The sequence below is a fragment of the Delphinus delphis genome, chromosome 20 (genome assembly GCF_949987515.2).
Source record: "Delphinus delphis chromosome 20, mDelDel1.2, whole genome shotgun sequence".
Lineage (NCBI taxonomy): Eukaryota > Metazoa > Chordata > Mammalia > Artiodactyla > Delphinidae > Delphinus > Delphinus delphis.
The window spans coordinates 31434808-31461155 of record NC_082702.1 but is presented as its reverse complement, the minus strand read 5'-3'; the positions used below and the strand labels follow the sequence as shown (position 1 = coordinate 31461155).

Sequence of the window (26348 nt, the reverse complement as noted above, 5' to 3'; positions counted from 1 at the left end):
GAGTCGGCTCCTGCCGGAGAAAGCGATCCCACAATTGCCTGCGCGGGTTTCTTACCCTTCATTGAACACCATCCGAGTGCCAGGCACTATTCTAGGTACTGGGGGCATAGTGGCAGCCACGGCAGACAAGATCCCTGCCCTAATGGAGTTCTCAAGCTGGTGGGGAAAACAAAATATAATAAATCACCTCCAGTTTGTAAGGAGGGCAATGACTAGAAAAGCAGTGTGATGGGAAAGAGAATGTGGTCAGGGAGGGCCTCTCTGAGGAGGTGCTGGCTGAGCTGAAACATGAATGATGAGAAAGGGTCAGCCTTGCAGAGTCTTGGCTGCAGAACATTCTAAGTAGAGGGAACAAATCTGAAGGCTCCACCGGGAAACAAGCCTGGTGTTTGAAGAATAGAAAGAAGGGGAGTATGACTGCTAGAGGATGATCCAGCTCAGGTGGGATAAGACTCACAGTTGGCTGGGGCCAGACTTTGCAGGTCCTTCAGGCCACAGCAAGAAAGTTGAAGTTATTCCTCATGCAAATGGAAGCCACCGGAGGATCTGAAGCCAAACTGTGACATGAGCTGACTTACCTTTATAGACGATCTCTCTAGCCCTCTGGGTAGAGAAGAGGGAAGCAGAGAGGAGCTGGGAGGCTATTTCTGTGTCCAAGACATAAGGAGAGTGGACCTTTGATTGTCACAGTGCCCATACATGCAACATACATTAGTGCCCACAATATGCCCAAAATGAATGAGACCCAGTCCTTACGATCTGGTGAGGAAGCAGAGTGTATTTCAATGTAATGTGCTAAGTGCGTGACAAAGCTATATAAGGATGCTAAGGGTGTTTAACCCGGTCTGGTGGGTTGAAAGTCAAGGAGGCCTTCTCAGGGGAAGTGACACCTTAACTGAGCCATAAGGATGAATAGGGCTTTGAATGGCAGAGAGAGAGGAGGTTTTTCCTGGCCTAGGGAATGGTGTAAGCAAAGGTAAAGAGGAGAGAAATAGTGCTATTCCCACCCTCACCACACCTTTCCTCTCACTTCTGACAGATTCTCTCCTTGACAGAACTCTAGCCAGGCTCCTCTGAGCCCTGTTCTCTTCTAGGGCCTCAACCTCAGCCTGTAACAACTTGAGCAAAACAACCAACATAGTTTCTAACAGCTCAGGGCCACATCCTTAGGTGACCCTAGCCCCTCTTAAAGTACCTGCCAGAGAAAACTCAAGGCTGCCAAAAGAATTTACCATTTTTTCCAGCCAACACCTGAAGATAGGGTCCCTGTCTCCCAGCCTCTGTGCGAGGGCAGCAGCCTAACTTCAGTGAGCACCAGTTAGCAAATCCAGATGAGTTTCACATGGACTGACACCTCCTTCCCACTTTTGGTAATTTTTCCCTAACTCAGCAGAGCTCAACCCCCTCCCTATTCTCTGATTCTCCCTTTGAAACGCCCAGTCACCTCTGTACAAATTAAAGTTGAGTTCCATTCATGCTGGACTCTGTTCTTTACTGCAATAGAATATTGCTGATTAAAATATGTCCTTACCACTTTAACTAGTGTCCAGCTTCGTTTGTCTTTAACAGCTCACACAAGCATATTGTGGGTTCTGTATAAATGATTGATGCTGATTGACAATATATATGGGTGTGGCCTTTGTCTTAAAGCTATTAAATATAACCAGATCCTGCTGTGGTCAGACAATATCCACAAATATAACAGCATCTTGCATCTGAATAATGTTTTATCCTTTTACCTTGCTTTTTTCTATTATGTAAAGAAGAATTTTTAATACCATAGACAAATACTCATGAAACATTGCCAAACGGAAAATCAGGACGTTTACCTTTTGGAGCTGAATACTTCCATATTGTAAAACCCAGCAATTCCACTCCTTGATACATGCCCAGGAAAAACTCTTACACATGTGCACCAGGAGATATTTGCAAGAATCTTCACAGCAGCACAGTTCATAACAGGAAAAAACAAAAACAAAAAACAAATGTCCATTAACTAAATAAATAAATTGTGGGTATTATAACAATGGAATATTATTCAGCAGTGAAAATGAGTGTGCTATAGCTACAAACACAACACAGGTGGATCTTGGAAACATAATTTTAAGTGTGAAAAACAAGTAGCAGAAGACTACTAGTATAGTATGAGCTCTACCCTGGCTAGAGTGGCTGGTTCAGGGATGGGCCTATGACTCAACAGAGTCAAAAAAATTCATTCTCAAGATGTTCTGCTCACACAGTTGCTCTCTTTACCACTGGAATTGGAACTGTGAAGGAGTTTTCATAGAAGTCCTCACTCCCTGAAATTAAGCTTTTAGAACTTTAGTTATTAGCCATGAGGGAAGAACCTACCTAGGAATGAAGCCATTACAAAAGAGAACAATGTAGTGATGGAGAGAGAGGCAGAATCCAATGACATTATGTGAGCTTCTAGATCAAACTAAAGCTAACCCTACCCCTGGAATGTTCTGTTGCATGAGAAAAAAAAATTCACTTTCAGTTGGGTTTTCTGTCACTTATAATCAAAATAATCCTGAAGGATGCAAGATTACTTGAACCCTTGCAGCAGCTCATCTAACATGCTTGTTACAAAGTCAGCAGGCCAGAATTCAGTAAGCTTTTCCCAACTGAATATGGTTGTCCCTCACATGCTATGTAAGGAGGTGCTTTCAACAATGTTAAGCAGAATGTTTTCACCATCATGTTACATTTTGTTCTATACATTTAAAAAATAACATTAAACAAAAAAAATATTAAACAGCTCCATTTTCAAAGAAAGAAACTGAAGAAGTCTTTTTTTTTTTTTTTTTGCTGTACGCGGGCCTCTCACTGTTGTGGCCTCTCCCGTTGCGGAGCACAGGCTCCGGATGTGCAGGTTCAGCGGCCATGGCTCACGGGTCCAGCCGCTCTGCAGCATGTGGGATCTTCCCGGACCAGGGCACGAACCCGTGTCCCCTGAATCGCCAGGCGGACTCTCAACCACCGCGCCACCAGGGAAGCCCAAGAAGTCTTATTTTTATGTTCATTACATTTTGTTTCAAAATGACATCATAATTTGGCAGAGACTACAGAATTATATAGCAGATTTTTGTTTCTGTATTAAGTCTGATGGAGACCCTAGGCGATATTTATTGTTAAAAATGTAAGACTTGATGATGAACATCCTCATCATCGCTCTTGTCTTCTGGCGATTTTGTGGGGAAAGGATCTCTATCTGGCTTCCTTTTATTCATTTAGTCACTTGAAAAATATTTGTTGGGCAACTGCTATGTTCTGAGTGTAAAGATTCAGAGGGGAAGGAGATTGACAAGGTTCCTGCCCCACAGAGCTCAAAATCTAACAGGAGAGAAAGAGAGTAAATAAACAATTTTTTGGAAAGGTTAATTTTAGGGAACACAAGTCTACAAAAAAATGGAAATTGTAGCTGAAAGGAGTGGGTGCTACTTTAGCTGGGGCAGTCATGGAGGACATCTCTGAGGAGGTGGTATTTGAGCAAAGAACTGAATCGCTGAAGGAGCAGCCATGTGGAGACATGAAGGACAAGCAAGTGTCATGGTCTCTGGGACAGACAGGATTTCAAAACACACCCTTTACTTCCACTGAAATAAAATAAACATACCCCAAAACAAAAAATTCCAAGTCCAGATGACTTCACTGGCAAATTGTTTCAAATATTTAAGGATGAAATAACACTAATCTTACACAAACTCTTCCAGAGAATAGAAAAAATAAGAACACTTTACAATTTGTTAAATGAGAACTTTATAACCTTGAATTCAAAACCTGGCAGAAACCTTACAAGAAAAGAAATAGGACAACAGCCTGAGTAAACATAAGGCAAAAATTCAAAATAAAATATTAGAAAACCAAATACAGCAATATAGCAAAAGATAATACACCATAATTAAAAGGGATTTTTTTTTTGCCAAAAATGCAAGGTTAATTTAGCATTAGAAAATAATGTAATTCTCCACACTAACAGCATAAATGTGTATGGAAAAAAATGTGTATCTTAATAAACACATTAAAAAAGCATTTTATACAACACTTATTTATGATAAAAAAATTTTTTAGCAAACTAGGAATAGATGGGAACTTAATTTGGTTTTAAAAAGCCTTCCTCAAACATCACACTTAATGATGAAATATAAATATTTCCCCTGAGAAAAAGATGTCAGTTGTTACCATTTCTATTTGACATTGTACAGGAAGGCTTAACCAGTGCATTATGACAGGAAAGAGAAATACTAGGTATAAAAATTGGAGGGGCTTCCCTGGTGGCGCAGTGGTTGAGAGTCTGCCTGCCGATACAGGGGACACGGGTTCGTGCCCCGGTCTGGGAAGATCCCATGTGCCGTGGAGTGGCTGGGCCCGTGAGCCATGGCCGCTGAGCCTGCGCGTCCGGAGCCTGTGCTCCGCAATGGGAGAGGCCACGACAGTGAGAGGCCCGCGTACCGAAAACAAAAAACACTAATTGTATTTCTATATATTAGCAAAAATAAATAGAAAATTAAAAATGTTAATGATATAAATTACATTAGCATAAAAATAATACAATGAGGAGTAAACTTGACAAAAAAAATGTGCAAGATCTTGACACTAAAAACTACGCAGTATTGCTGAGAGCAACAAAAGAAGACCTAAATAAACATAGGAATATGCCATGTTTTTGGATTGAAGACAGTATTATAAAGATGTCAATTCTCCCCAAGGTGATTTAGGTTCAAATACCTCAAGTTATAATCCCAGAAAAAATTTTAAAGGAAATTAACAAGCTGATTGTAAATTTTACCTGAAAATGTAAAAGGCCAAGAATGTTCCTTCTAGACATTCTTTTTTTCTTAAAATTAATTAATTAATTTATTTTTGGCTGTTTTGGGTCCCCAAGCCTGCGCACGGGCTCTCCCTAGTTGTGGTGAGTGGGGGCTTCTCTTGTTGTGGAGCACAGGCTCTAGGCACGTGGGCTTCAGTAGTTGTGGCACGTGGGCTCAGTAGTTGTAGTTGTAGTTGTAGCTCACGGGCTCTAGGGTGCAGGCTCAGTAGTTGTGACTCACAGGCTTAGCTGCTCCTTGGCATGTGGGATCTTCCTGGACCAGGGATCAAACCTGTGTCCCCTGTATTGGCAGGAGAATTCTTAACCACTGTGCCACCAGAGAAGTCCCTAGACTTTCTTAAAGAAGATAAACAAAGTGGGAGGGGAACTTATACTGTCAAATATCAAGACTTATTTAAAGCTATAATAATTTTAAAAGAATTGGTACAAGAATAAATAAATAAACCAATGAAACAGAGAGTCCAGAAGTGGACCTGATATGGTTACCTGATTTACGGCAAAAGTGACTCAGAGGGGGAAAAGATAGGGCTTTCAGTAAGTAGTATGAGCCTATTAGCTATAGGGGAAAAAAAATGTATCCCTACATTACACCGTATACCCAAAATAAATTTCACATGGATTATAGACTTGAATGTGAAAAGAAAGCACAATAAATCTTCTAAAAGATAAGATAGTAGAATTCATGACCTGGGGTTGGCAAGCATTTCTTAAATAACACACAACAATCATTAACTACAAGGAAAAGACTGATAAATTTGACCCCACTGAGAGACTGAAGAAATTTGCAATACATTTCTCGAACTATGACATATCCAGAATATATAAAGAACTCCTATAAATCAATAAGGAAAAGACAGATAACCCAATTAGAAATGGGCAAAAGACTTGAATAAGTATTTCACAAAAGAGGATATTTATAATGGTTAATTTTATGTATCAACTTGACTGGGCCACAGGATGCCCAGATATTTGGTCAAATATTATTCTGAGTGTGTCTGTGAGGGTGTTTTTGGAGAGACTAACATTTGAATCAGTAGACTGAGTAAAGAAGATTGCCCTTCCCAATGTGGGTGGGCCCCATCCAATCAGTTGAAGGCTTAAATAGTACAAAAATGCTGAGTAAGAGAGAATTCCTTCTACGTGACTGCTTTCAGCTGTTTTTTCCTCTTGCTTTCAGACATGAACTGAAACATTGACTTTTCCTGGGCCTTGAGCCTGTTGGACTGGACTGGAACTACTACAGACTCTCCTGGGTCTCTAGTTTGCCTTCTGTGGAGAAACCTGACTAGTAAAATATCAAAACAGCAGTAAGTATATGGAAGGTACTCAACATAATTAGTCATAGGGTAATGCAAATTAAATCTGCAATGAATAACCGTTAAACAACCACCAGGCCAGAATGATTACATTTTTCATGAAGTACAGTCTCCTTCCAAAAAATGGACCTGTTTTAAAAGTATACTTAGGTGTATTTAATAAATGCATGACCATCACTACAATCAAGGTATAGAAGATTTCCATCATTCTAAAAAGTTTCTTTCTGTCCCTTTACAGTCAACCTCCTCTCTATCCCCTAACACACATCCCAGGAAACTACTGATCTGCTTCCTGTCACTATAACTTATTTTTGCCTGTTCTAGAACTGTGTGTAAATAGAATCATGCCATATCTTTTGTGTCTAGCTTCTTTAGCTCAGCATAATGTTTTTTTATATTCATCCATGTTGATACCTGTATCAGTAGTTCATTCATTTTAATTGATAAGTATTTACTACGTAGATATACTCCATTTTATTTATCCATTCATTCTGATAAATGTTTGGATTTTTTTCCAGTTTTTGGCTAGGAACATTCCTGTACATGTTTTTGTGTGAACATATGCTTTCATTTCTCTTCTGTAAATACCTAAAAATGGAATTTCTGGGTTGTATGGTATTTATACTTTTAACTTTATAAGAAGCTGCCAAAATGTTTTCCAAATGGTTGTACCATGTTACCTTCCCACCAGCAACGTATAAGAGTTCCTGTTGCTCCAAACTTGACTAACACTTGGTATTATCAGATATTTTTCTTTATTTGAGCCCCTTTAATAGATGTATAGAATATATGATTATAGTTTTAATTTTTATTTCTCTGACTACTGATAATGTTGAGAAAATGGCTAAATTAAAAAATTGACAAAACCAAGTGTTAAAAAGGTTGAAAAGTGAGGATTCTAAGAAGCATCAGGAATCTGTCCACACCTGGACAACAATTGCACTGGCAGAATCTGTTTGATGTAACTATTTTGAAACTATGGATCTATTGAAGCTTGCAACTTCCAGGGGAAGGCTTGGGTGGTAAATTGAAGTTAATTTCCATGTATTTAAGCTCAGACACCCATCCCCCACCCCCAGCCATGTGACAGACAGCTGTGCACATATTCCTGGGGCAGCTTGCACACAGTTGCAGGAGCCGGCGTGGGTAAAAAAGGCCCTGTCCTCCAAGATCCTCCAAATCTTGGGGATCTGTGCTCTGATCACTGATTGCTGCTTCTGATCTCAGAGGTGCAGACAAAGAGAAGGCAGTCATTGTTGTTAACACCTTCTCCCATTGTTGCAAGTCCCTCCCCCTCCACTCTAGCAGAGGTCATTCCCAGCCTATTTGAAGGGCCAGTGCCCTATTTCCCCCCTTCATTTTTCTCTTTTCCTCAGACGTTAAAGACTAGAGTATTCAAAAACAACTACATACATGGGTGAAATTAGAAAATGACCACCTGCATCCAAGGAAAAGCATAGGCTCAGATAAGACCTGAGAAGACCTTAAGTTCACACCTCAGGCTGACCCTTGGCACAAAGATAGTCTACAACAATCATAAAAACAAAAACAATAACAAAAACCTAGCAAACCTTTGGGAAGGGAGAGAATCTGATTTCCGGAGTTACTATCTTACTAGATTCAAGTGTCCAGTTTTCACAAGAAAAATCATAAAGCATACAAATAAACGAAACAGTAAAGTAGGGCCCATTCAAAGGAACAAATAGGCCAACAGAAAATGCCCCTGAAAAAAAACTTAATGGCAGATCTACTAGACAAAGACTTTAAAACAAAAGCCTTAAAGATACTCAAAGAACTAAAGGAAGATGTGGGAAAAGTCAAAAAAATGATGTATGAACAAAATGGATATATCGGTAAAGACACAGAAAACCTATAAGAAACCAAAAAGAAATCCTGGTGCTTACTCTGAAGCTCTGAATCCAGAAATTCTGAAAAGTACAATAACTGAAATGAAAAATTCACTAGAGGGATTCAAAGGCAGATTTGAGGAAGCAGAAGAAAGAATCAGTGAGGTTGAACCTAGGACAATGGAGATTATGGAGTCTGAGGAACAGAAAAAAAAAAAACTGAAGAAAAGTGAGCAGAGTCTAAGGTACCTGTGGGACATGAGTAAGTGGACCAACATATGCATTGTAGGAATTCCAGAAGAAGAGAAAGAAAGAAAGGGGTGAAAGACTATTTGAAGAAATAATGACTGAAAACTTTTCAAATTTGATGAAGGTATGAAAAACATCCAAGAAGTTAAATGAACTCCAAGTAAGATGAAGTTAGAGACACACAACAAGGTACATTATAATCAAACTTTCAAAAGACAAAGAGAGAATCTTGAGAGCAGCAAGAGAGAAGCAACTTGTCACATACAAAGGATCCTCAATTAAATTATCAGCAGATTTCTCATTAGGAGCTTTGGAGGCCAGAAAGCAGTAGGCCAATATATTCAAAATGCTAAAAGGACAAAAAAAAAAACGACCAAGAATACTATGTCTGGCAAACTGTCCTTCAAGAATGAGGGAGAGGGCTTCCCTGGTGGCACAGTGGTTGAGAGTCCGCCTGCCAATGCAGGGGACACGGGTTTGTGCCCTGGTCTGGGAAGATCCCACATGCCGCGGAGTGGCTGGGCCCGTGAGCCATGGCTGCTGAGCCTGCGCGTCCGGAGCCTGTGCTCCGCAACAGGAGAGGCCAAAACAGTGAGAGGCCCGCGTACCGCAAAAAAACCAAAAGAATGAGGGAGAAATTAAGACATTTCCAGGTTAAAAGCCGAGGAAATTTGCTACCACTAGACATGCCCTGCAAGAAAAGCTCAAGGGAGCCCTGCAGGGTGAAACGAAAGGACAATAGACAGTAACTTGAAGTTGTATAAAGAAATAAAGATCACAAAAGGTAAATACATGTGCACTTATAAAAACAAGTATTATTGTAACAATGTAACTCCACATTTTTTCTTCTACATGATTTAAGAGACTAATATATATTTTTAAATTATTAGTCTAAAATTTACCATTATGGTAGCTTTGATTTATAACTCCACATGTTGTTTTCTACATAATTTAAGAGACTAATGCATTTAAAAGAATTATTAGTTTTTGGGGCCCACAGTACATAAAGAGTAATTCTGTGACATCAACAACAGAAAGGGGTGAGGATGGAGCTATAAAGGAGCAGAGCTTTTGTATGCTATTCAAATTAACCTGGTGTAAATTTAAATTAGAGTATTATAACTGTAGGATGTTAAATGCAATCCCCATGGTAACCAGAGAGAAGATTGCCATAGAATATACACAAAAGGAAGTGAGAAAGGAATTTTAATATTTGACTACAGAAATTCAACTAAACACAAAAGAAGACAGTAATGTAAGAAATGAGGGACAAAAAAAAGTGTAAGTCATACAGAAAACAGATGGTAAAGTGACAGAAGTCTCTCCTTACCAGCAATTACTTTAAACAGAAATGGATTAAATTCTCCAATCAAAAGACAGAGATTTGCAGCATGGATCCAAGTATATACGATCTAAAAGAGATTCACTTTAGACCCAAAAGCAGAAATAGATTGAAAGCGAAAAGATGGAAAAAAACATTCCCTGTAAATAGTAACCAAAAAAGAGTGGGAATGGCTATACTATTATCAGACACAATTGACTTCAAATCAAGAAAGATGACAAGAGACAAAGAAGGACATTATATATTAATAAAAGTTTCAACATAGCAAGAATATATAACAATTACAAACATTTGCATACATAATAACAAACCAGCAAAATATATGAAACAAAAACTGACAGAATGAAGGGAGAAATAAATAGCTCTACCATAATAGTTGAAGACTTCAATGTCCCACTCAATAAAGGATAGTACAACAAGACAGAAGATAAGTAAGGAAACAGAGGACTTAACACAATAGATCAACTAGATATAACAGACATGTACAACAACAGAATTCTTCTCTAGTGTCCATGGGACGTTTCCTGGGATAGACTACATGTTAGGCCACAGATTAAGTCTCAGTAGATTTTAAGGAATAGATATTATACAAAGTGTCTTCTCTAAACAAAGTAGGATGAAATTAGAAATCAACAACACAAAAATTTAAAAATTTTTTTTAGTTTGTGGAAATTAAACAACACACTATTGAACAACTAATGGATCAAAGAAGAAATTACAAGGAAAATTTTAAAATACTTGAATTTTCTAGAGATGAATGAAAATGAAAACACAACATACCAAAACATATGGAATGTAGTGAAAGCAGTAAAGGGGAAATTTATAGCTATAAATACTTATATTAAAAAAACAAGTGGGGCTTCCCTGGTGGCGCAGTGGTTGAGAGTCTGCCTGCCAATGCAGGGGACACGGGTTCGAGCCCTGGTCTGGGAAGATCTCACAGAAGCAGCTAGGCCCGTGAGCCACAATTACTGGGCCTGCGCATCTGGAGCCTGTACTCTGCAACAAGAGAGGCCACGATAGTGAGAGTCCTGCGCGCTGCGATGAAGAGTGGTGCGATAAATAAATAAATAAATTTAAATCATATGGGCTTCTAAGAAGACCTTGCTTAAAACAAACAAACAAACAAAACAAGTGATATCTCAAATCAACAACTTAACTGTATATGTTAAGAAACTAGAAAAGGAAGAATCAAAAATTAGCAGAAGGGGGCTTCCCTGGTGGTGCAGTGGTTGAGAGTCCACCTGCCGATGCAGGGGACACGGGTTCGTGCCCTGGTCCAGGAAGATCCCACATGCCGCGGAGCAGCTGGGCCCGTGAGCCATGGCCACTGAGCCTGTGCGTCTGGAGCCTGTGCTCCGCAAAGGGAGAGGCCACAACAGTGAGAGGCCAGCGTACCGCAAAAAAAAAAAAAAAAAATTAGCAGAAGGAAATAAATGATAAATATTAGGGCAGAGAGTAAATAAAATAGAGAATAGGAAAAAAATAGAGAAAAATCTATGAAACCAGAAATTGATTGATTGAAAAGATCAACAAAATTGACAAAACTTTAGCTATATATGCTAAGAAAAAAAGAGAGAAATATCAAATTACTAAAGTCAGATATGAAAGTGGGGACATTACTACTGATCTACAGAAATAAAGATAAGAGTACTATGAACAACTGTACCCCCAAAAATGATGGATGAAATGGACAAATTCTTAGAAATATAAAACCTACAAAGACTAAATCAAGAAAAATAGAAAATTTGAGTAGACCTGTAATTACTAATGAGATCGAATCAGTAATAGAAAATCTCTCAACAAATAAAAGCTTTGGATCCAATGGCTTCACTGGTAAATTCCACCAAACATTTAAAGAACTACTACCAATCCTTCTCAAACTTTTCCAAAAAATTGAAGGAGAGGGAATACTTTCCAAGTCATTCTATGAGGCCAGTATTACCCTGATACCAAAGCCAGCCAAAGATACCACAAGTAAAAGTTCTCAACAAAATACTAGCAAACCAGCTGCAGCAGCATATTTAAAAGATTACACACCATGACCAAGATGGATTTATTTCTGGAATGCAAGGATGGTTCAACATATGAAAATTGATCAAGGTAATACACCACATTAACAGAATGAAGGAGAAAAATCACATGATCATCTGAATTGATGCATAAATACATTTGACAAAATTCAACACCCTGTCATTATAAAAACACTTTACAAACTAGGAACAGAAGGAAAGTACTTCAACATAATATAAGCCATATATGAAAACCCCACAGCAAACATCATACTCAATGGCAAAGAGCTGAAAGCTTTTCCTCTAAGATTAGAAACAAGGCAGGGATGCCTGCTTTTGCTACCTCTTTTCAACATAGTACTGGAAGAGCAATTAGTCAAGAAAGAGAAATAAAAGGCATTCAAGGGCTTCCCTTGTGGCACAGTGGTTGGGAGTCCGCCTGCCGATGCAGGGGACGCAGGTTCGTGCCCCGGTCCAGGAAGATCCCACATGCTGTGGAGCGGCTGGGCCCGTGAGCCATGGCCACTCAGCCTGCGCGTCTGGAGCCTGCGCTCCGCAAAGGGAGAAGGCACAAGAGTGAGAGGCCCGCGTACCGCAAAAAAAAAAAAAAAGGCATTCAAATAAAAAAGGAAGAAGTAAATTATCTCTGTTCACAGATGATAGGATCTTATATGTAGAAAATCCTAAAGATTCCACACCAAAAAAACCTGTTAGAATGAACAAATGTATTCAACAAAGTAGCAGAACACAAAGTCAACACACAAAAATCAGTCATGTTTCTATACACTAACAATGAAAAATCTGAAAAGAAAATACAAAAACAACTCCATTTACAATAGCATGAAAAAATAATTTAGAAATTAACTTAACCAAGGAGGTGAAAAACTTGCACAATTAAAACTACAAAACATAGCTGAAACAATTTAAAGAAGACATAAATAAAAGGAAACACATCCCATGTTCATGGATTAGAAGACAATATTGTTAAGATGTCAACATTTCTCAAAGAGATCTTCAGATTCAATGCAATCCCTATAAAAATCCTTACAACATTTTTGCAGAAGTAGAAAAACCCATTCTTTATGGAGGAGCCTCAAAAACTAAAAATAGAATTTCTGTATGATCCATCAATTCCACTCCTGGGTACACACTCCAAAGAATTGAAAGCAGGGTCACAAAGTGACATTTGTACACCCATGTACATAGCATTATTTACAATATCCAAACCATGGAAGCAATCCAAGTGTCCAATGATAGATGAATGGATAAGCAAATGTGGTATATAAAGACAATGGAATATTATTCAGCCTTAAAAAGGAAGGAAATTATGATGTCAAGAAAGCCATGTCTGGTTCTCTTTCTCTGAAGACTCCCCCTACCCTATCTGCTTACAAAATCAATCAGCAGCTACAGATACAAGAAGATATATCAAGCTCCTATCAAGGAGAAATAAGAGTGATTAGAGGGTAAAAGTTAAGAATAAGAGGACAATCCTGCAGCCCGTGGAACAAAAACCACATTCACAGATAGACAAGATGAAAAGGCAGAGGGCTATGTACCAGATGAAGGAACAAGATAAAACACCAGAAAAACAGCTAAATGAAATGGAGATAGGCAATCTTCCAGAAAAAGAATTCAGAATAATGATAGTGAAGATGATCCAGGACCACAGAAAAAGAATGGAGGCAAAGATCAAGAAGATGCAAGAAATGTTTAACAAAGATATAGAAGAATTAAAGAACAAACAAACAGAGATGAACAATACAATAACTGAAATGAAAAATACACTAGAAGGAATCAGTAGCAGAATAACTGAGGCAGAAGAATGGATAAGTAACCTGGAAGACAGAATGGTGGAATTCACTGCTGCGGAACAGAATAAAGAAAAAAGAATGAAAAGAAATGAAGACAGCCTAAGAGACCTCTGGGACAACATTAACCGCAACAACATTCGCATTATAGAGGTCCCAGAAGGAGAAGAGAGAGAGAAAGGACCCGAGAAGATATTTGAAGAGATTATAGTCAAAAACTTCCATAACATGGGAAAGGAAATAGCCACCCAAGTCCAGGAAGCACAGAGAGTCCCATACAGGATAAACCCAAGGAGAAAGACGCTGAGACACATAGTAATCAAATTGGCAAAAATTAAAGACAAAGAAAAATTATTGAAAGCAGCAAGGGAAAAATGACAAATAACATTCAAGGGAACTCCCATAAGGTTAACAGCTGATTTCTCAGCAGAAACCCTACAAGCCAGAGGGAGTGGCATGATATACTTAAAGTGATGAAAGGGAAGAAACTACAACCAAGATTCCTCTACCCAGCAAGGATCTCATTCAGATTCGATGGAGAAATCAAAAGCTTTGGAGACAAGCAAAAGCTAAGAGAATTCAGCACCACCAAACCAGCTCTACAACAAATGCTAAAGGAACTTCTCTAAGTGGGAAACACAAGAGAAGAAAAGGACCTCAAAAAAAACCCCAAAACAATTAAGAAAATGGTAATAGAAACATACATATTGATAATTACCTTAAGCGTGAATGGATTAAATGCTCCAACCAAAAGACACAGGCTTGCTGAATGGATACAAAAAGAAGACCCATATATATGTGGTCTACAAGAGACCCACTTCAGACCTAGGGACACATACAGATTGAAAGTGAGGGGATGGAAAAAGATATTCCATGCAAATGGAAATCAAAAGAAAGCTGGAGTAGCAATACTCATATCAGATAAAATAGACTTTTAAATAAAGAATGTTACAAGAGACAAGGAAGGACACTACATAATGATCAAGGGATCAATCCAAGAAGAAGATATAAGAATTACAAATATATATGCACCCAACATAGGAGCACCTCAACACATAAGGCAACTGCTAACAGCTCTAAAAGAGGATATTGACAGTAACACATTAATAGTGGGGGACTTTAACACCTCACTTACACCAATGGACAGATCAACCGAACAGAAAATTAATAAGGAAACACAAGCTTTAAAAGACACAACAGACCAGATAGATTTATTGATATTTATAGGACATTCCATCCAAAAACAGCAGATTACACTTTCCTTTCAAGTGCGCACAGAACATTCTCCAGGATAGATCATGTCTTGGGTCACAAATCAAGCCTCAGTAAATTTAAGAAAATTGAAATCATATCATGCATCTTTTCTGACCACAACGCTATGAGATTAGAAATCAATTACAGGGGAAAAAAACATAAAAAACACAAACACATGGAGGCTAAACAATACGTTACTAAATAGCCAAGAGATCACTGAAGAAATCAAAGAGGAAATAAAAAAATACCTAGAGACAAATGACAATGAAAACACGACGATTCAAAACCTATGGGATGCAGCAAAAGCAGTTCTAAGAGGGAAGTTTATAGCTATACAAGCCTACCTCAAGAAAAAAGAAAAATCTCAAATAAACAATCTAACCTTACACCTAAAGGAACTAGAGAAAGAAGAACAAACCAAACCAAAGTTAGCAGAAGGAAAGAAATCATAAAGATCAGAGCAGAAATAAATGAAATAGAAACAAAGAAAACAATAGCAAAGATCAATAAAACTAAAAGCTGGTTCTTTGAAAAGATAAACAAAATTGATAAACCATTAGCCAGACTCATCAAGAAAAAGAGGGAGAGGACTCAAATCAATAAAATTAGAAATGAAAAAGGAGAAGCTACAACAGACAATGCAGAAATACAAAGCATCCTAAGAGACTACTACAAGCAACTCTATGCTGATAAAATGGACAACCTGGAAGAAATGGACAAATTCTTAGAAAGGTATAACCTTCCAAGACTGAACCAGGAAGAAATAGAAGATATGAACAGACCAATCACAAGTCATGAAATTGAAACTGTGACTAAAAATCTTCCAACAAACAAAAGTCCAGGAACAGACGGCTTCACAGGTGAATTCTATCAAACATTTAGAGAAGAGCTAACACCCATCTTTCTCAAACTCTTCCAAAAAATTGTAGAGGAAGGAAACCTCCCAAACTCATTCTATGAGGCCACCATCACCCTGATACCAAAACCAGACAAAGATAATACAAAAAAGAAAATTACAGAACAATATCACTGATGAATATAGATGCAAAAATCCTCAACAGAATACTAGCAAACAGTATCCAACAACACATTAAAAGGATCATACACCATGATCAAGTGGGATTTATCCCAGGGATGCAAGGATTCTTCAATATATGCAAATTGATCAACGTGGTACACCATATTAACAAATTGAAGAATAAAAACCATATGATCATCTCAATAGATGCAGAAAAATCTTTTGACAAAATTCAACACCCATTTATGATAAAAACTCTCCAGAAAGTGGGCATAGAGGGAACCTACTTCAACATAATAAAGGCCATGTATGACAAACCCACAGCAAACATCATTCTCAATGGTGAAAAACTGAAAGCATTTCCTCAGGAAGAAGACAAGGATGTCCACTCTCACCACTATTATTTAACATAGTATTGGAAGTCCTAGCCACGGCAATCAGAGAAGAAAAAGATATAAAAGGAATACAAATTGGAAAAGAAGAAGTAAAACTGTCACTGTTTGCAGATGACATGATACTATACATAGAGAATCCTAAAGATGCCACCAGAAAACTACTAGAGCTAATCAATGAACTTGGTAAACTTGCAGGATACAAAATTAATGCACAGAAATCTCTTGCATTCCTATACACTAATGATGAAGTATCTGACAAAGGATTACTCTCCAAAATATATAAACAGCTCAGGTAGCTCAATATTATAAAAACAAACAACCCAATCAAAAAATGGGCAGAAGACCTAAACAGACATTTCTCCAAAGAAGACATGCAGGTGGGCAAGAGGCACATGAAAAGCTGCTCAACATCACTAATTATTAGAGAAATGCAAATCAAAACTAAAATGAGGTATCACCTCACACCGGTCAGAATGGGCATCATCAGAAAATCTACAAACAACAAATACTGGAGAGGGTGTGGAGGAAAGGGAACCCTCTTGCATTGTTGGTGGGAATGTAAATTGATACAGCCACTGTGGAGAACAGTATGGAGGTTCCTTCAAAAACTAAAAATAGAATTACCCTATGACCCAGCAATCCCACTACTGGGCATATACCCAGAGTAAACCATAATTCAAAAAGACACATGCACCCCAATGTTCATTGTAGCACTATTTACAATAGCCACGTCATGGAAGCAACCTAAATGTCCATCAACAGACGAATGGATAAAGAAGATGTGGTACATATATACAATGGAATATTACTCAGCCATAAAAAGGAACGAAATTGGATCATTTGTAGAGACGTGGCTGCATCTAGAGACTGTCATACAGAGTGAAGTAAGTCAGAAAGAGGAAAACAAATATCAGATATTAACGCATGTATGTGGAACCTAGAAAATGGTAGAGATGAACCGGTTTGCAGAGCAGAAATTGAGACAAACAAGTAGAGAAAAACGTATGGACACCAAGTGGGGAAAGTGGCGGGGGTTGATGGTGGTGGCGGGATGAACTGGGAGATTGGGATTGACATGTATACACTGATGTGTATAAAGTGGATGACTAATAAGAAAAATAAATAAATTAATTAAAAATTTAAAAAAATTTAAAAAGGAAGGAAATTATGACATATACTACAACATGGATGAACCTTGAGGACATTTACTTAATGAAATAAGCCAGTAACAAAAAGACAAATACTGTATGATTTCACTTAGAGTAGCCAAAATCATAGAGACATAAACTAGAATGGTAGTTGCCAGGAGCTGGGGAGTGGGGGTGGTAATGGAGTTATTTTTTAATGGGTACAGAATTTCAGTTTCACAAGGTGAAAAGTGTTATGGAGACGGATGGTAATGTTGATTGCGCACTATGAAAGTATTTAGCACCACTGAACTATACACTTGAAAATTAAGATGGTTAATTTTACGTTATGTCTATATTACCAAAATTAAAAAAAAAAAGTTTTTGGGCTTCCCTGGTGGCGCAGTGGTTGAGAGTCCGCCTGCCGATGCAGGGGACACGGGTTCGTGCCCAGTCTGGGAAGATCCCACATGCCGCGGAGCAGCTGGGCCCGTGAGCCATGGCCGTTGAGCCTGCGCGTTCGGAGCCTGTGCTCCGCAACGGGAGAGGCCACAACAGTGAGAGGCCCGCGTACCGCAAAAAAAAAAAAAAAAAGTTTTTAAGGTTGTGGAGCAACTGAGACCATCATATACTGCAGAGGAATTGTAAATAGGAACACACACTTTGGAAAACTGGCAAAATATATTAAAGCTAAATATACACATACTCTGTGATTCAACAGTTCTATGTATGTATATATGTATGTATGTACGTTTTATCTATCTTTTGCATAAATGTATACATATTTTCACCAAGGCCATGCACATCAATGTTCATAGCAGCATTATTTGTACTAGCCCAGAAGTGGAAACTACCCAAATGTCCATTAAAAGAATAATAGATAAATAAATTATGGTGTGGTCACAGAAGAAAATACTGCAGTAAATAAAAGAATGAACTACAACCACGTAAAGCAACATGAATGAATTTCACAGCCATCACGGTAAGCAAAAGAAGCCAGACCCAAATGTATGACTCCATTTATATAAAGTTCAAATGAGACAAAACTAATCTATGGTGACACACTGTCAGATCAGTAGTTATTTTGAAGGGAGGAAGGACTGTTGACTAGGAAGGGAAATGAGACAATCTTCTGAGGTCTGTTAATATTCTGTTTCTCAATCTGGATGCTGAGTGGATGGATATATTCACTTTTAAAAATTCATTGAGCTGAACATTTAAGATTTGTGTACTTTACCGCACATATATTATCCATTATACTATAATAAAAGTAAAAAAAAAAGTAAAATATTCTCTCCACTGTAGAATATTCGATATTTTTGCTACCCAGAATTCATATCACTTTCCCTTCCCTCAACTATTTGCAGTTTAGAACCTTGTTTGACTTCTTTGGTATTCCCCCCCAATCCCTAGCATGCGGTTCATGGAAAGAAAGCTAGAAATATTTCTTAAATGACAGAATTCAGCTCCACAATTGCCCCCTAACTTGAGCTGCTGCTGCCAGAGATGGGTTCTTAGTGGGTGGCAGCAAATTGCATAATGCTTTGTGATCTGTGGCTGAGTGATTAGCAGTATTCTTTAAAAGTCATTAAAAGCTTAAAAGGGAAGCTTCTTACTTTGCTCTTCAGATGAATTTAATTTCAGCTGCACAAAAGGTGACTTGACATCAGACATGGCAAACAGGCTTTGACTAGAACACTAGCTCCTGTGTGTTCACAATTGGTTGGGTCTATCCAGAAATCCTGTGCTAAGGATGCTGAGAGCAGGTCCAGGCTCAGCGGAGGAACGTTGAGATCATTTGGTGTATCAGTCAAGATGTTTGAGCTCCAAATAACCAATTGAATTTGGCCTGAACAATAAGGAAATGTGTTATTAATCTAATTGGAAGTTTGGCAGTAGATTGGTTGATTCAGCAGCTCACAGTCTCCAGGGACTTTCCATCTCTCTGCTGTGTCACCCTCGGTGTGAACTCCATCTTGGGGGCAGTAAAGATGTTGCTGATCAGACAGGATAGACAGTTCTTACCCTATAAGATGGCTCGTAATCCTTGGGCTCTGTCAGAGCTCCTGAGAGACACAGGACATTGAAAGACGTTCTCTACAACTGGGATCTGTTAAAGAGTAAACAAAGGAACTTAAGACCACAGCAATCATTAACTGAGCTGTATGCAATAACTGTGCTAAGGGTCTCTGCAAGACTTTTCTCAGTTAATCCTCACAGCAACCCTTTGAGAGGGATGCTGTTGACAGCCTCATTTAAGATGCAGAAAATGAGGCTAGAGTTAAGTGGCTTACTCAAGGCCATATGGTCAGCCCAGCACAGAACAATGATTCAAACATGACTCCAGACTCTATATTCCATATTAATTCCTACACTTATCTCTTCTCTCATAGTAATAACACCCCCATCCCTGTAAAAGACACCATAGTTTAAAGGTGACAAGCATGGGGAAGATGTAAAGCAACCAGAGTTCTCATACATTGTTAGAGGGAATATAAACTATACAACCACTTTGTAAAACTAACAATTTCTAAAAAAAGTGAAACACACACCCACCCTATGACCCAGGCATGCTACTCCTAGGTATTTACCCAAGAAAAATGGAAACATTTACACAAAAACACTTTTACAAAAATGCTCATAGTGGCTTTATTCATAATAACCCCAAACTGGAAACCAGCCATGTGTCCATCAGTGAATGACACACCTGGGGTATGGCTGTAGAATGGGATACTATTCAGCAAAAAAAGGGAAGAAACTATGATTCCTGAATTGATATAAATGGATCTCAGAAACCATTGCCAGCTAAAAGCCAGATATAAAAGGATACATACTATGCCATTCTACTTGTATTAAGTTCAAGAACAGGTAAAGCTAATCTATGGTGATAGAGGTGACAGTAATTTTTCCTTGGAAGTATTGACTGGCAAAGGCACAGAGAACTTTTCGGGGTGCCAGAATATACTATCTTTTTTTTTTTTTTTTCGGTATGTGGGTCTCTCACTGTTGTGGCCTCTCCCGTTGCGGAGCACAGGCTCCGGACGCGCAGGCTCAGCAGCCATGGCTCACGGGCCCAGCCGCTCCACGGCATGTGGGATCTTCCCAGACCGGGGCACGAACCCATGTCCCCTGCATTGGCAGGTGGACTCTCAACCACTGCGCCACCAGGGAAGCCCCAGAATATCCTATCTTGATCTGAGTGGCAGTACAGGTGTACACATATGTAAAAATTTATTGAACTGTACATTTAAGATTTGTGCACTTTACCAGATGAAATGATCTCTCAATGAAAAGATTAATAATTTTCAAATTACAGAAAATGTGATTCACATCTAATATCGGCCTTGAACCTTGCAACAATCCAGGGCAGGGCAGGGCAGGGCTGATTATCATTGTGCATCCTTTGGGAACCTAAACTCTGGGAGAATTAAATGATTTATCCAAGGTTACAGAGGGAGGTAGTGGCAGACCAGAGCCTACACTCAAGTCTTCTGATATCACGGTCAGTGTTTTCTAGTCCACAAAAGACTCAGAGGTGAACTTAGAAGACTTCGTGAACTATAAGAGCTATCCACTGGACTATTAAATGGACTTTCCTGCCAAGTTTCTGAATTGGGAAGGGAATAAATCCCACATTCTCATTAATCAGCAGCTAACACTCTGATGACATTGTGAAGGTGGTAGCATTTTTTAAACACCTGGTTGTTTTATTTGTTATTAAACAAACTGTTGAGTGAAAAAAAAAATCCTACACATCTCTTCGTTGCTGCTGTTTCAAAACAGCTTTGCCGACATCTATCAACTTTGTTTATATCAAACTGCGCAATTTGTCACTGATGCTGAATTTGCCAAAAGAAAAGTGAATTTGATTGACAAGGCCCCAGGGCTTCTCTCTCTTCCTTTTCAACGTTCCAGATGTCAAAAAAAAAAAAAGTTGGATCCACCCCGAGGAAAGCTCATCTGCCGGTGAAAAATGCACCAAAGGAACTTGGGGGATATGGTTACAGTTTCTGTAGAAACTTTGCCTCCTAGAGACCCCATCTTCTTGATTGGTTCAAATTACCCTCCATTTTCAATTGCTGCCTTTCAATGAAGCCATCTGCTTTGAGGCCCATCTGTCAGGGGCTCTGTGGTGGTTGATTATTAAGTGCATTTGCAGATGGAGGTTCAGGAGAAAAAAAGCCTTAAATGACAAAAGAAAATTGTCCCCAAGAATGAACTAGAAAACAGAAACAGACTTCTAGCTATTACCACTCTTAGACATCAGAAGACTTAATCCTTCTTTGAAAACCCAGGACTAAATTAACATCAGCAAACGAGCATGGTGGACAATAGTGGATATTGGGTGGCATTGGGGCTTTCCACCACACCTTCTCCCTTCTTTGGTAACTATACCCAAGAACGTGCAGGTTAACTTTGGGGGGGAATTACCTTTTTCACATTGTGACTATTCTCATAGGGATAATAACAATCTACCGTGAAGGGTTGTTCTAAGGATTAAATTCGTTAATACATGTTAAGGGCTTAGAGCAGAGTCTTACATAGAGTAAGTGCTCAATAAAGGTTAACTGTTTTTATTTCTCGCAGGGCCTGTTGCCACAATGCTCTACAATTGAGTAGAGGTTTCTCCGACTCACCAGAACAAAGCCACCCTCTGCCCTCACCCCACGCTACGCATCACAGGACATAGCAACTGTCCATAACTTTCACCGAGGGCAGCGGCATGACATGTTCCTCTTTATGTCCACCAGGGGGCGCTCAGCGAATGTTAGTTGAAAAAGGACCAGCCTGACCCCCCAGAGTCCGGACTCTCAGAATGGAGGCTCCAGCACTCACAACTGATCAACTCTGCCGGAACTCACAGAGTCTGAATTTCTCAAATAGAACGGGGATCCTCAGCACTTGGTCCAAACTAGGGCTAACAGTGGCATCTGTGGCATAGTGAGGCAGAGCCAGCTCCTACCTGTGGCCCTATCTTGGTGGTCTGTGGTTCTGTAACATTCTTGGGCACTGGAAGCATTTCCTGAAGCAGCGACGTGGCCAGACCTTATCTTGCCTTGAGACAGAAGAGTGCTGAACACTTAGACTTCAGTGAAGCAATGCTAGAGTTTACCCTTATGAAAACCATTTCACACACACTCACCAGGCTACAGCCCCTGACTGAAGTCTGTCTTAGATGTCTCATTCTTTTTAGAGCAGAAAATAAAAGTTAGTTCTCAAAAAGTCAGGGAAGAGGGCATTTAGGGAAGAACAAAACTTTCTTTATCCATCTGGTTGGTAATGTAATTTTAATGGAAAATATGTTTGTTTACCTTTCTAATCTGTGTCTTCACAGCATTTACTTTTTGTAATACATTTGATTTTAAACGATGAGAAGGCTGCTCTTCAGTTTCACGGTTCGGTTTAAACTGGAAGATTTGAAGGGAGAGTTTTTATCCAATATGGTCTCAGTTTTTAAAATCATCCATCAATTTCTATGATGTTTTTGTAAAAATCTATCCTGGCAAGAATCAACGTTTCTGTTTGTTTTTTTCTGAAATTAATTCCTGCAAGTAAAATTAAAATATGTTCATTTCAATGCAAGGCTTTGTATAGAATAAGTACGTAATAAATGTGTCAAGTGAATGAAAGAAATACAATGACCTGAGAAGAAGCGGGATAACTTCTGTGTTGTGGATTTGACTGGGCAGGACTCAGCACATTGTTTCATTTTACCCACAAAGATCTATCAGGATCTGTTGGCAAAGAGGGCTCTTTGTTCTCTGTCTTCCATTCAGCAAGCCAGGAATGGGTGTTTGAAAACCAGAAAACTCCTTACTTGATAGCTGGATCAGGGTTGCTTTATCTCTACCTGATGAATAATCTTAGCACCATACTTTATACCCAGAAGGTGTGTAATTGATAATGATATCAATTATCATTATAATGAATTAACAGTTTCTCGATTCTCTGGGACTATGAAGCCGGGGAACCCAATTATCATAAGGGGAAGTTTAGGGGAAAGGAACTCATATGACAGACACTTGAGTTATGCTGTTTAATTTAATCCTTCCAACAACTCTTTCAAAGTATCCTTGTGTTTTAGAGCAGACAGGAAGCTGAGCAGAGGAAATTGTCTAAGGTCATGTAGCTAAGGAACCAGAAAAGGATTTGAACCCAGGTTGGTCTAATGCCACAGCCCAGAGTCTTGCCACTGTACCATTCTCTTTGTAGAGGAACAAGGGGCTGCTGTTTAGAGAGAAAGAATTGAGCTGCACATCCCACAGCAGGGACTCAGAGGAGGCAAGAGAGGGATGGAGCGTCATGCCTGTGGCACCTGAAGTGGGCACCCCCTTGCTTCACCCGAGCCCTAGCCCTGGCATACCCCACTGTCACTGGGGGAAAAGGATTTCACCCTGCCCTCTGAGATGCTTCATGTCCTGGCCTCCCTGTACCATCATGGTTCTCAGACATTCCCACAGTGCCCTGGGCAAAAAGTCAGGGGATCCCAATGCTGCCTGTGGCCTGTTTGGGTCATGAAGGGGGGGTGGGCAAATCACTTGCCTTCTGAATCTGAGCCCCATCATGTGTCAGGGCAGTCAATAATGCTTGTCTAAGTCCAACCCACCTGGCAGGATGCGATGAGACTCCATGGAAAGATGTGCATGGAAGTGCTTCGAAAACATCAGAGGCCGTAGAAATGTTCCAGATTCCTCAACTTCTTTCCAAACAAGATGTGATAGGGTGAGTTCCTGAGAAATTAATTCGTGTCTGTTTTTTTTGTTGTTTTGCTTTGCTTTTTTTTTTTTTTAAATTTGTCAGCATCCACTAACAAAGGATGAAAAGATGATTTGTTCCTTCTCCCTCAAAGGAAAACAGCGACGTGTAGAAGTTTGTATTCAATTCAGCTGCATAAAACAAACAAAAGCCAATAATGATAACAACACCAACACCTAGTGGCCTCAACAAGCTAAGACATTATTTCTCTGTCACGTAAGAAAAGTCTGAAGGGAGCCCATCCAGACAAGGTAGTGGTTCCTGAGTCATCAAGGACCCAGGCTCCTTCTACACTGTTGCTCCACCATCCTTAGCACCCTGCCTCACTGTTCAAGGTGGTTGCTTAAGATCTAGCTGTTATGCCCAGGTTCCAGCTAGCAGAAAGGAAGTCAGGGACCTGAAGCAGCTCCTCATTCCCTTTAAAGATATATTCCTACAGTTTTATATCCAGTTCCACTTACAGTCATTGGACAAAATTTGGTTACCTGGCCATCACTGGCTGCAAAGTAGGCTGGGAAATGTCTTAGCTGGATGTCCATGTCCCAGATAATTGCTGGGTTCTTATTACTAAGAGGAAGAGGGTGGATATTGGGGGCAAACCCATTGTCTCTGACCCATCATATCTTGGGTTCTTAAGTTCCAGATTCCTTGTCCAGGTGTCAGGTGTGTGTGTGTGTGTGTGTGTGTGTGTGTGTGTGTGTGTACATGCATGCATGTATTAGGAGGAAGGGTGCCAGCAGGGGAAAACACCCAACAGTGTACCATTATCTGAGACCAGTGGACCTCAAATTTTAGTGCAAAACAGAACCACCTGAGAAACTTGCTAAAACTAGTCAGTAGGCAAAGATTCTCGGGCAGAAAACTAGCACTGATCAAAAAGGACAAAACAAACTGGTTTTCATCAAAAATTAAAATTTCTGATCATCAAAAGATACCATAAGAAAATGAAAAGGCAAGCGATAGACTGAAAGGAAATTTTCCTAATAGTTATTTAGGACAAAGGACATATGTCCAGAATTGTGCACTGGTCTCAGACTATCAATAACCAGTGCTGTGGATGGACCAGCCCTTATGGTTCTTATTATGATTGAAGACACCCTTCAGCTATAAGCGTCAGAAAACTTTGAAAAAAAGAGGGTTTTTTTACTTACAAGATCTAGAAATTACACAGCACATCTGGGGCCACACAGAAATTACACAGCACATCTAAAATCAAGGTTAGAGAGAGAGAGAGCATGCATGGGCCTGGGGTTCTGCTTTTACTGGGCTTGGGGGTTGGGGGATCTAGGTTTTCTTGAACTCACTCTTTATTGGTGAATTTAAAATATGCAGGCGGGAATTTTAAAGCACAAGAAGAGAAAAAAAACAAGTAACCCAAAGGTCAGTTGTTGAAATCAACCAAGATCTCTAAATATAAAGGCACCTTGGTGGGGGGAGGCAGCCTGGCCGTTTATCTTGCCGTGGGGCTGGCAGTGTGTTTACTCTAAATAGTTGCCTTCGAAGAGGTTGCCTCTTTTTTTAAATTTATTTAATTTAATTTTTTTTTTTTTTTTTTTTTTGGCTGTGTTGGGTCTTCGTTGCTGTGCACGGGATTTTCTCTGGTTGTGGTGCGCGGGGGCTACTCTTCATTGCGGTGCGCGGGCTTCTCACTGAGTTGGCTTCTTTTGTTTGCGGAGCGCGGACTCTAGGCGTGCGGGCTTCAGTAGTTGTGGCACGTGGGTCAGTAGTTGTGGCTTGCAGGCTCTAGAGCGCAGGCTCAGTAGTTGTGGTGCACGGGCTTAGTTGCTCCGTGGCATGTGGGATCTTCCTGGACCAGGGCTTGAACCCGTGTCCCCTGCATTGGCAGGTGGCTTCTTAACCACTGCACCACCAGGGAAGCCGAGGATACCTCTTTGAAACGGATGCCTCAGCGATCAAAGTTTGTCAGGCACTGTGTTACAAAAAAGAAAAAATTGTCAGGGCTTACACTACAAGAATATATAAAAGAACTTCTGAAAATTAATAATTATGAATAATAATTAAAAAGATAATCCAATGTTTCTAAATGGTCAAAAGACTTCAATAGGCACTTCATGAAAGAGCATATAAAAATACCAATAAACATGAAAAAATAGTCAATATCCTTAGTCATCAGGGAAATCTAAATTTAAACCACAATGATCCACTTCTTCATACCCACTAGAATGACTACAGTTTAAAAGCCTGATAATACCAAGTGTTGACAGAAATGTGAAGCAACTGGAACTCTCGTATTCTGCTGGATGGAATCTTAAAGGCTACAACCATTTTAGAAAAGTTTGGTGGACTCTAATAAAGACACAGCAATTCCACTGCTAGGTATCTACCCAAGAGAAATGAAAGCATATTGTCCACAAAAAGACTTATGT

General features: G+C 39.5%; 1 protein-coding gene across 2 annotated transcripts in view; it reads right to left on the bottom strand.

Annotated features, from left to right (window-relative positions):
• NUP93 (nucleoporin 93) overlaps positions 1-25438 on the bottom strand; it is a 128313-nt gene extending 102875 nt beyond the window's left edge. The window contains exons 1-6 of one of the 2 annotated variants that reach the window (XM_060000872.1): positions 25385-25438; positions 23813-24092; positions 22518-22613; positions 19231-19315; positions 18822-19054; positions 1830-1936 (exon numbers count right to left, since the gene is read on the bottom strand). In XM_060000872.1, the coding sequence (XP_059856855.1) occupies positions 1830-1887 (58 nt within the window). In that variant the 5' untranslated portion in view covers positions 1888-1936; positions 18822-19054; positions 19231-19315; ... (1 more) ...; positions 23813-24092; positions 25385-25438. Of the gene's footprint in view, positions 1-1829; positions 1937-18821; positions 19055-19230; positions 19316-22517; positions 22614-23812; positions 24093-25384 lie in introns of those variants that run through there. The other variant, XM_060000873.1, reaches the window with a different exon arrangement.
• Positions 25439-26348: the final 910 nt, after the last annotated feature.